This window comes from Mytilus galloprovincialis, chromosome 1, assembly GCF_965363235.1.
Source record: "Mytilus galloprovincialis chromosome 1, xbMytGall1.hap1.1, whole genome shotgun sequence".
NCBI classification, from domain to species: Eukaryota; Metazoa; Mollusca; class Bivalvia; order Mytilida; family Mytilidae; genus Mytilus; species Mytilus galloprovincialis.
In genome coordinates, this window is record NC_134838.1 from 17,169,040 (window position 1) to 17,183,929 (window position 14,890).

At 30.8% G+C, this 14,890-nt stretch overlaps 2 protein-coding genes across 3 annotated transcripts in view; both read left to right on the forward strand.

Annotated features, from left to right (window-relative positions):
• Positions 1–8,270, forward strand: part of LOC143067669 (uncharacterized) — a 32,095-nt gene extending 23,825 nt beyond the window's left edge. The window contains exon 3 of the mRNA XM_076241112.1: positions 7,868–8,270. Within this exon, the coding sequence (XP_076097227.1) occupies positions 7,868–7,883 (16 nt within the window). The 3' untranslated portion in view covers positions 7,884–8,270. The remainder of the gene's footprint in view (positions 1–7,867) is intronic.
• Positions 7,879–14,890, forward strand: part of LOC143067591 (uncharacterized) — an 86,747-nt gene continuing 79,735 nt past the window's right edge. The window contains exons 1-2 of one of the 2 annotated variants that reach the window (XM_076240972.1): positions 8,171–8,597; positions 9,840–9,914. In XM_076240972.1, coding sequence (XP_076097087.1) covers positions 8,326–8,597; positions 9,840–9,914 — 347 coding nt within the window. In that variant the 5' untranslated portion in view covers positions 8,171–8,325. Of the gene's footprint in view, positions 8,598–9,839; positions 9,915–14,890 lie in introns of both variants that reach the window. The other variant, XM_076240989.1, reaches the window with a different exon arrangement.

Sequence of the window (14,890 nt, forward strand, 5' to 3'; positions counted from 1 at the left end):
AGATTTTAACAGGATATAATTTCTATTTCTTGTCAACAGATTTAAACTCTTAAAATCAATCAAAAGTGGTAGAATTGATCTCTAGAATGTTGACATATATATCAATAGTTTGGTTTCACAGAAACGGTGATGTATAAACAAATACGTTTAATTATAGATAGCTAAGTCTGTTCTATACTTCTCTGGTAAAACTATGTATCTGTTGTCTGCTCTATGGGCAGGTTGTCTCTTTGACAGATTCCTCATTTCCATTCTCAATTTTATTTATCTTTATGGAGAAGATTTAAGCATATTTATCATTAACATGAAAACCTCCTTACTTTCTAAAACAGTCCTTTCTCTGATCCTTATTTTTTACTTGAAGGTACATTAGGCAGTTTTCTTTAATTAAAGAACATACATGAATTTCTCATCAAATTTATGCCAACAAGTGAATTATTTTCATAAGATTTTTTTCAAATGTAACAAATTTGATTGATTTTTGGTGTTTAATGGCCCTCTTAGTATATTTCATAGTGGCCAGTTTTTAGTTGGAGAATTATCCTCAGCAGTGGCGGATCCAGAACTTGTCATAAGGGGGGCCGGGCGCTTCAGTCATGCTTCAGTGATTCCCTATATAATCAACCAAATTTTTCCCACAAAAAGAGGGGGGAGGGGCCCCTAGGCCCCCTTTATCCACCTATGCTCAGTATCCCAAGAGAACTACAGGAAAACTTGCAATCTTTACCAATAAAAATCTGAGTAAAATACATGATGTTGATCTAGGATTCAGACTTAAAACCTCAGTGTTTAAAGGCATGTAATCACTGTTGATAAACTACTTATACCAATGGGCCACCCAAGCCTAGAACAAATTTGAAATATAGAAAAGTAATAAAATAATTTAGAAAGACAAGTTTTTCTGAAAGAGTAATGAGTGGTTGTTAAGATTTTGTAGCTGTCTTCAGAAATTTATAGTCTTTTGAACTTGTTTTAATTTATAGTCATATTATTATAAATATTTTATATTTTATGCATACAAAAAAGTGAAGTACCATATATACTCTCCTTGATTTAATTTTAAAATTAAATGCCGATAAGTGCATACAAAGGTGTGTGTTTTCTTAGGGTATTTTTACCTTTAATTGACAAAAATAGAAATCTGATTCAATTAAAAATCATAGTCAATAAACTTCAATCATCAGACTTCATCAGAAGGTAAGACATTTCAATAGATTTCTTAAATATAAGGAAAAAAGATATACAGCACAACAAAATTAATAGAATTAAAAAGAAATATCAGAAAATTGAGGAATTGCTGCATTGACTTAATCTGACTAATACACTGTAGAAAATCATTTATAATTTGTTATTAGATAATTCTGGAACTATTTGATAAAATATATCAAAATCTATAAACATATTTATGAAGAACTTTCACTATTTTTAATTTACAATTTAGTTGTTGAACATTGCTATTAATCTCTAGATCATGTTTAGTTAAGTTTTAAATTTACATCTCCAAAAAACTGTAATGAAGTTTTAAAAATTTCTGAATACATTTTCTCCTGAACACATCTTTATTTTTAACTTTAAATTTAACTTTTAAAAATGCAAATGACAATTTAAAAAGAAATGGAAATTTTGCTTATAAAAAATATGATTCAGATTTAATTTCTGTATGCATGGTATACATCTTAAATAACCTTCATTTAATTTCAAATTAGTTTTTTACCATTCAGCCAGAAGTCTTTCAAGTTTGTTTTATGTTCAGATATTTCTGCTAAATACCTTTCTTGCTCAACCACAGGTATTGCTTTGCTTAATACCTTCTTTATCAGACATTGTTTTTGTTTTTTCTTTGCCTCCTTTTTCGGTTCCAGATTATATTTGCTTGTTTTGGTACTTCTTTGCCTGTAATCTTCATGTCCTGGCATAAACATCTATTTGCTTAATTATCTGGGTATTTGCTTGTCTATCGTCTTTATATCCAGATTTTGTTTTTATTAATTTGATATTTCCAGCCTAAAATATTTATGTCCAGAAATACATGTTTGTTTTGGTAAAGTAATTCTTTATTATTGATGTCCAGGCAAACTGGGACTGTTTTCGTATGGTATTTCTTTGTCTTTAATATTCTTGTTAAGACATAGTATGAATCTGTTTGGTATTTCCAGTCTATAATCTTTATGTCAAGTCATATATTTAATTGCTTTTGTTATTTCCAGCCTATAATCTATGTTCAGAAATTATTTTGACTGTTTTTGGTTTCTTTTTGCCTTTACTATCATCATGCCCAGAAATATATTTTGGTTGTAAAACTATTTCTTTGCGTATACTATGTCCAGACATTTATATTGGATGGTTTTGGTATTTCCTTGCCAAAATTTGTCCTGATATATTTAATTGTTTTGGTAGTTTTTTGTCCATAATATGTCCAGGCATGACTATATGGTTGTTTTTCTTATTTCTTTGCCTATAATATACCGGCATGCAGGTATATGATTGTTTTGGACATTGGTATTGTCTTATTTATTTATTCATAGAAATACATTTCATTGTTTTGGTATTTCTTATGATAATGTCTTTTTGTCCAAAACATAAATTCAACTGTTGGTGGTTTTTTTCCCCTTTATATTTTTAGCTCACCTGGCCCAAAGTCGTCATCCTCCGTCGTCATTATCTTTTACAAAAATCTTCTCCTCTGAAACTACTGGCCCAAATTTAATCAAACTTGGCCAAAATCATCATGGGGTATCTAGTTTTAAAAATGTGTGGCGTGACCCTGCCAACCAACCAAGATGGCAGCCATGGCTAAAAATAGAACATAGGGGTAAAATGCAGTTTTTGGCTTATAACTCAAAAACCAAAGCATTTAGAGCAAATCTGACATGGGGTAAAATTGTTAATCAGGTCAAGATCTATCTGCTTTCAAATTTTGAGATGAATCGGACAATCCGTTGATAGGTTGCTGCCCCTGAATTGGTAATTTTAAGGAAATTTTGCTGTTTTTGGTTATTATCTTGAATATTATCGTAGATAGAGATAAACTGTAACAGCAAAAATGTTCAGTAAAGTAAGATCTACAAATAAGTCAACAAGACCAAAATGGTCTGTTGACCCCTTTCGGAGTTATTGCCCTTTATAGTAAATTTTTAACCATTTTTCGTAAATCTTAGTCATCTTTTACAAAAATCTTCTCCTCTGAAACTACTAGGCCAAATTAAACCAAACTTGGCCACAATCATTATTGGGGTATTTGATTTAAAAAATGTGTCTGATGACCCGGCCAACCAACCAAGATGGCCGCCATGGCTAAAAATAGAACATAGGGGTAAAATGCAGTTTTTGGCTTATCACTCAAAAACCAAAGCATTTAGAGCAAGATCTATCTGCCCTGAAATTTTGAGATGAATTGGACAACCCGTTGATAGGTTTCTGCCCCTGAATTGGTAATTTTAAGGAAATTTTGCTGTTTTTGGTTTTTATCTTGAATATTATTATAGATAGAGATAAACTGTAAACAGCAAAAATGTTCAGCAAAGTAAGATCTACAAATATGTTGATCCCTTTAGGAGTAATTGCCCTTTATAGTCAATTTTTAACCATTTTTCGTAAATCTTAGTTATCTTTTACAAAAATCTTCTTCTCTGAAACTACTGGGCCAAATTAAACCAAACTTGGCCACAATCATCATTGGGGTATCTAGTTTAAAAATTGTGTCCAGTGACCCGGCCAACTAACCAAGATGGCCGCCATGGCTAAAAATAGAACATAGGGGTGAAATGTAGATTTTGGCTTATAACTCTGAAACCGCAGCCTTTAGAGCATATCTGACGGGGTAAAATTGTTTATCAGGTCAAGATCTATCTGCCCTGAAATTTTCAGATAAATCTGACAACCCGTTGTTGGGTTGCTGCCCCTGAATTGGTAATTTTAAGGAAATTTTGCTGTTTTTGGTTATTATCTTGAATATTATTATAGATAGAGATAAACTGTAAACATCAATAATGTTAAGCAAAGTAAGATTTACAAATAAGTCAACATGACGGAAATGGTCAATTGACCCCTAAGGAGTTATTGTCCTTTATAGTCAATTTTTAACAATTTTCATAAATTTGTAAATTTAACTAACATTTTCCACTGAAACTACTGGGCCAAGTTCATTATAGATAGAGATAATTGTAAGCAGCAAGAATGTTCAGTAAATTAAGATGTACAAACACATCACCATCACCAAAACACAATTTTGTCATGAATCCATCTGCTTCCTTTGTTTAATATTCACATAGACCAAGGTGAGCGACACAGGCTCTTTAGAGCCTCTAGTTATCCATGTTATCACATTCTATATGTTGGTGTTTTATTACCATCTTGTATTGATTAATAAAAGTGACAATTTGAAATATAAATCATTCATGTCATACATGTATGGCCGTTTATCAGTTATTTTGCAAACTATGTTTTTTGGCTCCCCCAACATGAGGGCATTAGAACTATCAAGAACAATAATTAAACCAGGTTGAACCAAATTTGAAAGAAAAGGATATTTATCAGTCATTTAAATGTGTAGCTTCTTTAGTGCCGAAGAGAAAATCAAAACAAAGAAGTTATAGTTTACAGTGATACCTGAAAGGATTTTAAATTGTTTTCCAAGCTGAAGTAGAATGAAGTCCAATCATACTGTTTTTTAGAGGGTACCTATTTGGGGGACCAAGTTAATGCTGTTCAATTGGTACTTTCATTTTGGCTTTTTGAAATTAGCACCAGCAGCCATCCAATATGGTCACCATTAGTTTATTTTTTCAAGATTTTTTTTTCACATTCAATATATGACTCAATCTGGGAGAAAACTATATTTTTGATGAATTCCTACCAAGTCCATTGTAATTATAGGTGTCATTGAGTAAGCAGTGCAGTTTTCTTGGAGCCTCTGGTTTAAGAAATAAAAGGTCAATATATAGTTCATCTTTGGATACACCCTTAATTCTAAATTAACATCTGATGGTCAGATCAATTTGACTTATTTTAGATTCATGAATTGAGTAACCATTATTTCATTTTGCTTTAATGTTTTAATTTAAGATTTTGGTGGTAAATCAAATTTGTATTATATGTAATACTATGGACTTATTTATTTCAAAAATGTTCAATACCAAAATCTTCTTCACAATTTTTATTCTTAAAAAATTTACAGTTTTTTGGCAAATGATATGAGTGAAGAAATCTTCTCTCTATAATTTTCAGGGATCTTTGAAAAATTTCACAACTAACAATTGTTTATTTTGTAAATTTTTTCTTTGCCATTAGACAAACTAAATATTAGTATAGTAGGTTTAATCTTCTTTCAATGTAAAACATTATGATCTTTTTAAATTTTAAAGATCTTTACAGTTTAGGCATCAAAAGTGTTTTCAGTGTTAAAGCCCAGGTATGTCTTTTAAATTGAATAGGTCAAATTTGGTAAAGCTAAGCATTGAAGTATATGCAAATAATTTATTTTTAATCTTGTAATATCAGATGGTAAGTGTTTTATATGGTTTATGGTTACAGAGTTTTTAAGCATTGATTTCAAGTTTTTAATAGACTTTTTAAATATATTTCTTTACATTTATTATGTTCCTTTGCTTCAAAAGAAGGAGACAGTATGTTATATTGTCGCTGTATTATTTTTTTTTTTACGTTTTTCCAGTTCTGTTAATGACTTATGATATTTGGTATGAAGGTGTAGTACCATGAGACAGTATGTCACTTTAATATTGACCTTCTTGAGACCTTGACCTTTGACCTCATGATAAAAATAGTTGATTTTTATGTCAGGAAGATTTAGTTATGGTATTTGGTGTCAGGTAACATGGTCAAGTACTTGGATTTAGGAACATTTTCATGTGAAATTAATCCTGTAAATTATTTCACTCCTAGTTCTCTGATGTCATACAACAATAAGATGTTATGTGTTATATGCAATGAGAGAAAAGTACATGTATAGCAGTTTTCCTAGTATTGGTCTATGTTTAGTATATGAAATTATCATGATTTTATAAATGGTTTGTATAAATGTTTTCCCTCAATTTTAACTACTTAAATAAATAGCCAACATATTATACCATTAACATACATTACCAAACTAGTAAATTTAAAGTGTTATAAATAAACAATCAAGTTATCTTTAATGTTATGGTATTTACAAATTCTAAACAAAAACTTGAGTTAATTGATTTATCAATTTTTCTAAATAGGCTATGTATTTATGCCAATGTAAGTTTACAATAAATGAATTTTGTGTTACAAACATTTTTAGCTAACATATATTGTGTCTAAATTTAAAAGCTGAAATGGAAATAATCTTAACTTTATTTATGCTATTTTAATATGATTCTGAATATTTTAAAACATAAATAAGGAAGCAGAATTGGACATATGTTGACAGTAAGTTTTATTTTATTTATACCAATTTGATATTTAGATCATTTGCAGGGCTGATCCAGAGGGAGGGTTCCGGGAATGGATCCCCTTTTTATCCTAGGTTGGGACCCCTTCTAAAAATGGCTGCCCGCAAGATTCGCCCCTGATTTGGTTATTGAATTGTTATTCCAGGAAAAAATCTTTTCAAATTCAAAAACTATCTTACCATACAAATATGGAACTTAAAGTTTATTTACAGTTTGTCAGAATCTAAAGCAATTTCACTGCTCCAAATGTTGTAGATATCTCCAAATGTTGTAGATATCTATTTCACTGCTCCAGATGTTGTAGATATCTATTTCACTGCTCCAAATGTTGTAGATATCTATTTCACTGCTCCAAATGTGTAGATATCTATTTCACTGCTCCAGATGTTGTAGATATCTATTTCACTGCTCCAAATGTTGTAGATATCTATTTCCCTGCTCCAGATGTTGTAGATATCTATTTCCCTGCTCCAGATGTTGTAGATATCTATTTCACTGCTCCAGATGTTGTAGATATCTATTTCACTGCTCCAGATGTTGTAGATATCTATTTCACTGCTCCAGATGTTATAGATATCTATTTCACTGCTCCAGATGTTGTAGATATCTATTTCACTGCTCCAAATGTTGTAGATATCTATTTCACTGCTCCAAATGTTGTAGATATCTATTTCACTGCTCCAGATGTTGTAGATATCTATTTCACTGCTCCAAATGTTGTAGATATCTATTTCCATGGCATAGTTTGGCTTTTCTTTTGTCTGATTGCCTTTTAGAAAATCTTTCCAGCAGTCTTTTTGTTTTACTGTGGCCTATCATTGCATGATATTTTTTTTTCTATTACGTGTCTGTCCTATCATAACATTGAATCATACTCATATCATTTTGGACTTATTTAGAAAGAATATCTTCAACATTTTACAGTTCTTATGTTCTTGATTTACATTAATTCTCTTTATGGTGTGAATCTACAATTACACTTTGATAGGCTATTTTTAAAAGTCTTAAAAAGATTTTGTACTTTCATTGACAATGGATGATACCTTGAAGAGTAAAATTGCAGTATGTAGATTTGAGACACGGCAATATAAGTCTTAAAAAGATTTTGTACTTTCGTTTACAATGGATGATACCTAGAAGATTAAAGTTAAAGTATGTGGATTTGAGACATGAAAGATAAAAATATTTAATACATAATGTTTCTTCTCAAGTTTTTCATATCAGTACAAGTTATAGATATAAAGATCTCATTTAAATTATTTCAACTGTAAATAATTTTTTTTTTTAATTTGTTTATAGATATAAGTTTAGAATTATCAGATTTTCAAACAAAACACCTAAAATGTTTTATATTAAATGCCTTTTTTCTGTGATAATATTTTATGTACATAAGGACATTGAATGATATTTGTTATAGATAAGTTATTTGTTTTCAGGTCTGTGATGATGTAGAAGACAAGTTTCACATCTTCTCAAGCAAAACATTTTAATTTTGATGGTATTAAGAATGAAAGGAAGATTTTGTTAAGCTATCTGTGAAGACATTTTAAAAGTCGGCTTTGATTGGGACCTAACAAAATAAATACGAGATATTACATTGATCAAACGTTTTGTATCAGTGGATGAAAATCAGTAAAAAATAGAAATGGTCGTGCATGTAGAGTTGTTTTGAATCTTGTGTTGACAAGACTTGACAGTTAAATTTTGTTTAAGCCTCATTGGAATATTGATAAGTTTTTATTTTTCAAAGTGTTTTGTATGTTCATACATTGTATGCATTATTTATCAGATACTTAAAAAAAATCATGAGTGCATGCCGAGTAATAATAAAGAAAAGTGTTGAAAGTGATGGATATTTTTAGTTTTCTATAAAGATCAGCGTTGAAGGATATGAATGAAGCCTCAACGATCATGGACAACTTTGGACGATGGGGCATTGACAGAGGACAGGGTCAATCTAAAGGACAGTATGGTCCTCAAACTGCCCACAAACAGTCAACTCTTGAACAGGCTTTATGCCAATTCAGGGGTACGTGTCAGAATGCAAGTGGGGCGAAACCCAAGGCGTAAAATTCCAACAGTGCGAGAACTTATTGAACAGTTACAACATAAACATGAACAAAGATTAGAAAAGGAGATGACAGAGATGGTACCGCTCAAAGATCGGTAAGAAAAATATCTAAAAATCTAAAGTATACCACAACATTTATAGTTTTAATCTGAAATATATGGACACAATATTTAATATCCACATAATGTAAATGTAAAGTTGCCATCAACAGTATATTCATTATATAAATTAAAATCACTGAAAATAGATATGAAATGATATATTGCACCTCGACCCTCAATTTGTCTGTACGTCCATCCATATGTGACTGTTGGTTCCTACATTGGTTTGACCAAGAAATATTTCCATTTCATGTTTCTCAAGTACTACTGCAGTATTATCATTAAACAGAACTAGTTTAGTAATCAGTAACATAGCATTCTCTAAATTCTGAAATATATACTTTACAATATTATTTTGTAGTCATTATTTCCATTTGATTGTGTAATAAAAAGAGAAAGGAAAGAGAATTTAATTTAGATATTTAAAAAAAGAAAGTAAAAAAAGAAAAGAAATTTGTATTTTTAACAAACATATATATATTCACATCTTGACAGTTTGAGTTATGAGTTGTAAATTACTGTGAGCACCTTTTGAGATTTGTCAAGACACCTACTTCCTGTTTGCGTGTGTGGTAATTTGGGAAACTTCTAGATACCTTTCGTTTGGAGCAATAGAAAGTCACAGAGTTAGCTCCCCTTAAAAGTGAATTTATAGTGCATTTCAACCAAATTATATCTGAAAATACCAGGAAAATGAAAAGCACCATTAAAAATTTTGAACTTAGATAAATGTAAACAGTGCTCACTCAGCAAAAAAAAATCACATTGTGGCTCACTGCTGATATTTTCTGAAGTCAATGTGTAGAAAACCCATTAATTTATACGGATCCTTTAACTACACAGATACTTTTTAATTAATAATTTTTCAAACAATTTTCCTAGGGTTGATCACAGCTCCCCATAAATTGAACTGTTATAATATTAAGAAAATTATTACTTGTTATAAATGTATTAGTATTCATTAAAAATGCACCATCAGTCGATGCATGCATTCACTATATTATCTTCAAGCATAAATATTTTTAACCACAAAAAAAAGTTGGGCCAATTTCTGGGTTCTCTTTTTTTGTATCCAAATTCAATTTCCATTGTTCATTATTATTGTTTAAATCGTCCAATTGGTTTCATGTTGATTGCAGTTTTGAACTGTATTGTAAAACTAATATGAATTTTTTAAAAGAACCTTTAAGTTAAGTTGTAAGTTTATATATAAAACTGTTATTTTACTGTTATTAGACAAAAGGAATCTGTTACCAGAATGATTCGTCATTTTATTGAGGAATCTAAATCAGCGCCAAACTTAGGGAAAGGGTAGGTTTTATTTTCTTTGTACATTGATTGCTTTGAAACATCATTATAAAGTTGTAAAATAGTCCTTGAGAATCAGTTAAGATTGAAAACAAATATAGAGATTTCCTAGTTCTTATTTCTTGTTGTCTTATAATACCACACATTATTACTAGATTAAAGTAATCGGTTGGTGGGATTTTCAACAACCCTTATACTACTGTACATTCACTATTTTCATGGGCACCAGTTTTTTGTGGATTGAGGGAAAATTGTATTTTCAGGGATATTTGAATTCATGGTTTTGCTAAATGGAGTAGGTCCTGTAAGGCCCAATTTTGGCCTCAAATTTCAGGTTCATCTATGGAAAGATTTTGAACACTTTTTAAACAGTTAAATTGATTCAATTAGTTTGCTTGAAAGTTTTTAACTGATTTAGTCATGAAATACGCTCTGGTTCAAGCTTAAATATGAAAAATCTATCAAATATGGCAAAAATGTCACTTTTCGGATAGTTTTTGTCAGAAATGAAAGTGGGCACATTCGTGTTCATCCTCAACATTTATATATGTTATGTATTATCATGTTCTTCCTCAACATTTAGATATGTTATGTAGTACATGTATCATCAAATACAACTTACATTTCAATATTAAGAATGAACACGTATGCAGCCACTTTTATTCAAGACAGAAACCGTCTATAATTTAACTTAAATGCTAAAATTGTGAAGATTTCAGTAATTAAGCATGACTTAATTATGTTAGTACCCGATATATGTGTATTGTATTGTCAAAAAACAGCCCATATTCATGTAGCAGAAGCATTCTACTTTCCAATAAATAACTAAAAGTTTACATTCTAACAATTTTGTAAAACTGATATATATTTTGAGGCCAAAAAGGGGTCTTACTGGACCTACTCCTTTGCATACAAACCTAAAGAAAAGTTGAACTTAGAAAAACATTTAAATTTGTGGTTCACCTTTTATACTCTTTACCGTCAGGTGTCAAACAGTCATTTTCGGCTACCGTTAGTGTTAAATTGGTTGAAATTTTACCTTGATTCGTCAAAATGACCTTATTGTGATTCGTCAGAAGTGTCAAATAATTATCGTTACCATTATTTTTTGGGGAAAATTTAATATGATTCGTCAAAATCAGTCGATTTTTTAATCGTCTAAAAGAAAGTGTACATTTTATCGCCATGCACCAAAAATTACCGTTTAAGTCATTTTGCAAGAATTTTTACTGTTATTTGTCATGAATGTACCCCTATTACCACCCTCCTTTATCCACAAAATCCACAAAAATTGGTGTCCAACAAATAATAATGAATCCACTGTGGTACAACTATTGAATTGTATTTTTTTTAATTTGAACAAAGTGGCAAAGTGATGCATGGATTAAATATTTATTAAAAACTTTTCAGAGCAATATAATGTACATTGGTATTGGTGTTTAGAGAGGTGATTTGTTTTTGTAGAATCACTGACCTCTTTCTCATTTCCAGGAAGACTGAGCATTACCAATAAGTGCTCCAAAAGTTGTCTGCCCTTTGAGAGTTTTACTCAGTCTTCTGACCTGCTATACCCATTATATATAATGCTTTCTTTTACTTGCTAATTTTACTGTAACATTGATTTACCAATGCTAGTTTTTGTTTCAGAAAATGTAACAAAGCTTATAACAAATGTAGTGTATAAAGAATATAACTCATGAATTGTTATTTTAGTATAAAAATTAAGTTTCAATTTGTCATAATTTATTTGTATAAAAGTCAGCTGTGTATAGTAAGTGAACAAATATAAGTTTGATGGCTGTTTAATGTCTCAATTAATAGTTTTATAGAAACTTTTTGGATAAAGTCAGTCAAAGGAGTTTTTTTTTAACCTTGGAACATTTTACAGTTTGTGCTCATATACCGGTAATACACTATAGTTAACCATTATGTAACACTGTAAAAATCACTTTGAATGCTTATTGAAACATGTGTCAAGTTTATGACTAAAGACTTCTAGACGGCTTTCACAATCATTCATGCATATTTCATTCATTTCCAATATCACAATGTGCATGTTTTTATGCTATAGTAAGAGCCGATTGTCGCCATTTACACAGATTGACCTTAGATCAATTGGCGTAAATCATTCATAAAAAGGAACTGTAAATTGTACTATAAAAGATTCTATTACTGGGTTATATGGATTAAAACATTTATATGAATTTTTCCATATGATAAATAAAGTAAAATAATATACATGTATGTATTGCATCAGGTATAGACAGTATATATATATTTATATATATTATCTGAAACACCCTAACCTCCAAGTTTCCTTCATTTAGTGGTTGATTTTTTTTAGCTCACCTGGCTCAATAGGGCCAAATGAGCTTATCTCAATACTTGGCGTCAGTCTTCCATCGTCGTCCGTTCACTTTTACAAAAATCTTCTCCTCTGAAAGTACTGGGCCAAATAAAACCAACTTGGCCTAAATCATCCTTAGGGTATCTAGTTTAAAAAATATATCCAATGACCCTGCCCATGAACCAAGATGGCTGCCATAGCTATAAATAGAACATGGGTGAAAATACAGTTTTTGACTTATATCTCTGAAGCTATAGCATTTAGAATCAATCTGACGGGGTAAAAAATTCATCAGATGAAGATCTTTTTTTTGTGCGGAAATTTTCAGACACATCAGACAACCCATTGTTGGGTTGCTGCCCCTGAATTGGTAATTTTAATGAAATTTTGCAGTTTTTGGTTATTATCGTGAACATTATAATAGACAAAGATACACTGTAAACAGAAAAGTTGTTCAGCAAAGTAAGAGCTACAAATAAGTCAACATAACCAAAATTGTCAATTGACCGCATAAGGAGTTATTGCCCTTTTAAAGTAAATTTTTCTCAATATTTTGTAATTTTTTTGTAATCTTTTACAAAAATCTCCTCCTCTGAAACTGCAGGGTATTTAGTTTTAAAAATGTATCCAATTACCCTGCCCATCAACCAAGATGGCTACCATGGCTAAAAATAGAACATAGGGGTAAAATGCAGTTTGGCTACAATGTTGGAGAGTGTCCGTTGAATATGCACATAGACCAAGGTGAGCTACACAGCTCTTTTACGAGCCTCTAGTTAATAAAACAGAGACATGTTTATTTCAAAATGTTAGTCTAATAACTTAGTAACATGAATGTTCAGCAAGCATGGTATAAAAAATCAAAATAAACTTGCAGTAGTATTAGATGTTGGCACAGACATGCATGAGTTAATAACATTGACAACTTACATGAGTGTACTGTTTTCCTGAGCATTAAACTTGTGCTTTGAAATAATTTTACACCAAATTATGCTTTAGAATAATATCATTTACAACTTGTAAGTGAATGAATGAAATAAAAACTATTGTAATTTTCTTCAGAATTCTGTCATGAATTTTAATGTAACAAGTGGTAGTACATACAGTATAGATATTCAAAGGGGAAACACATTTTTATTATGATGACCACATTCATATTGCAGCATGGAATGTCATACAAAATTGGATTTTATATTTTAACTTCTTTGTGGAATTATAATGACAATTTTTATTCATTATTAAAAAAAAAAAATCATAATGCTATCATGTTGTCTGAGTCATTGTCCGAAGATGCATTTAGTTTCTGGACAATAACTTTAGTTTAAGTTAATGGATCTCTATAAATTTTTACCCTGAAAGGAAGGTTAGAATTGATTTTGGAGGTTATGGTCTCTAAAGTTTAAGAATAAGGGGCCCGAAAAGGGGCCCAAATAAGCAATTTTCTAGTTTTCAGATAATAACTGTGTTACAGTGTATGAAACTCTCTGAAATTATACCATAATAAGTTTCCATACCAGAAAGGAATGGTTAGGATTGACTCTTGGGGGGGGGGGAGGGTTATGGCTCTTACCAATTAGGAATTAGGGCCAAAAAAGGGTAAAAACTAGGTTTTTCTGGTTAACGGATCTAATTAATTTAAAAGCAGTGTAAAATAAGGGTGAGTGGGGAGTTAAATATTTCGGGGAGAGTCAATAGGCAACAGCATAGTGTATGGCACTAACACAAAAAAGGGGGTATAACATTTTTCTTTTAGGGGTGGGGTTGGGGGTGGTTGTCAATTCGCAGCAGCAAAAAGTGTATTGCACTAAAACAAAAAAGGGGGTGTTAACCTTTATTTGGGGGAAAAGGGGGAGGGGGGCAATTGGCATAGCATAGTATATTGCAAAAAAGCAAAAAATATATAAATTCTAATCATATAACCAATTCTTAGTTCTTTGACTACAGTTGTTCTGTGTCAGAAACCTATTATGTGTCAAATATTTAATTACAATCTAAACTCAGACCTGTATTAATAGCCAATATTGTGTCCATTTTTGTCCCAACTATTCAGGGTTGGACCTCTACAGTTGTATCCAGCTGCACTCAGCGAAGCAATTTATTATAAAAGTTTTATCCTCAATAAGGTCTTTAGTCATCTCAATATTGTTCTCAACAAGAGGCAAATAGATGTTTCAGAAACTGCTACAAATGTCACTATAAATGCTGCTTTTTCTCTAAACAGATTTACAAAACTGTCAATTTTTATGGATTGTAGTTAGCCTGGATTTTATTGATAGCATGTCTGATTTTGTACAGGGAGAGTGCTGAATGCTCTCTGCGGGTTAAAAAGCCCTAAATGTTACAACTTTTAAAGGGGTCTTTTGCATGGTTATACTTCAGACCTTATTAAAATACCCTTTAAAGGCATTTTTCAGTTGCAGTACAAATTTATCTATTTCACTATAATGTATGTAACCTATTATATTTCTGACATGATATGCATGAAGTATTTGCCACTTAAAGTTTACTTGCAGGAATTTTTTTCACATTCACCGTATAAAAAATAAAAAAAAAAATTTAAAACAAGGAAATACTAATTCCAGTATCATGGTTTTAGAATAATGAGCCAACCGGTAAGCATGTTTGAAAATGT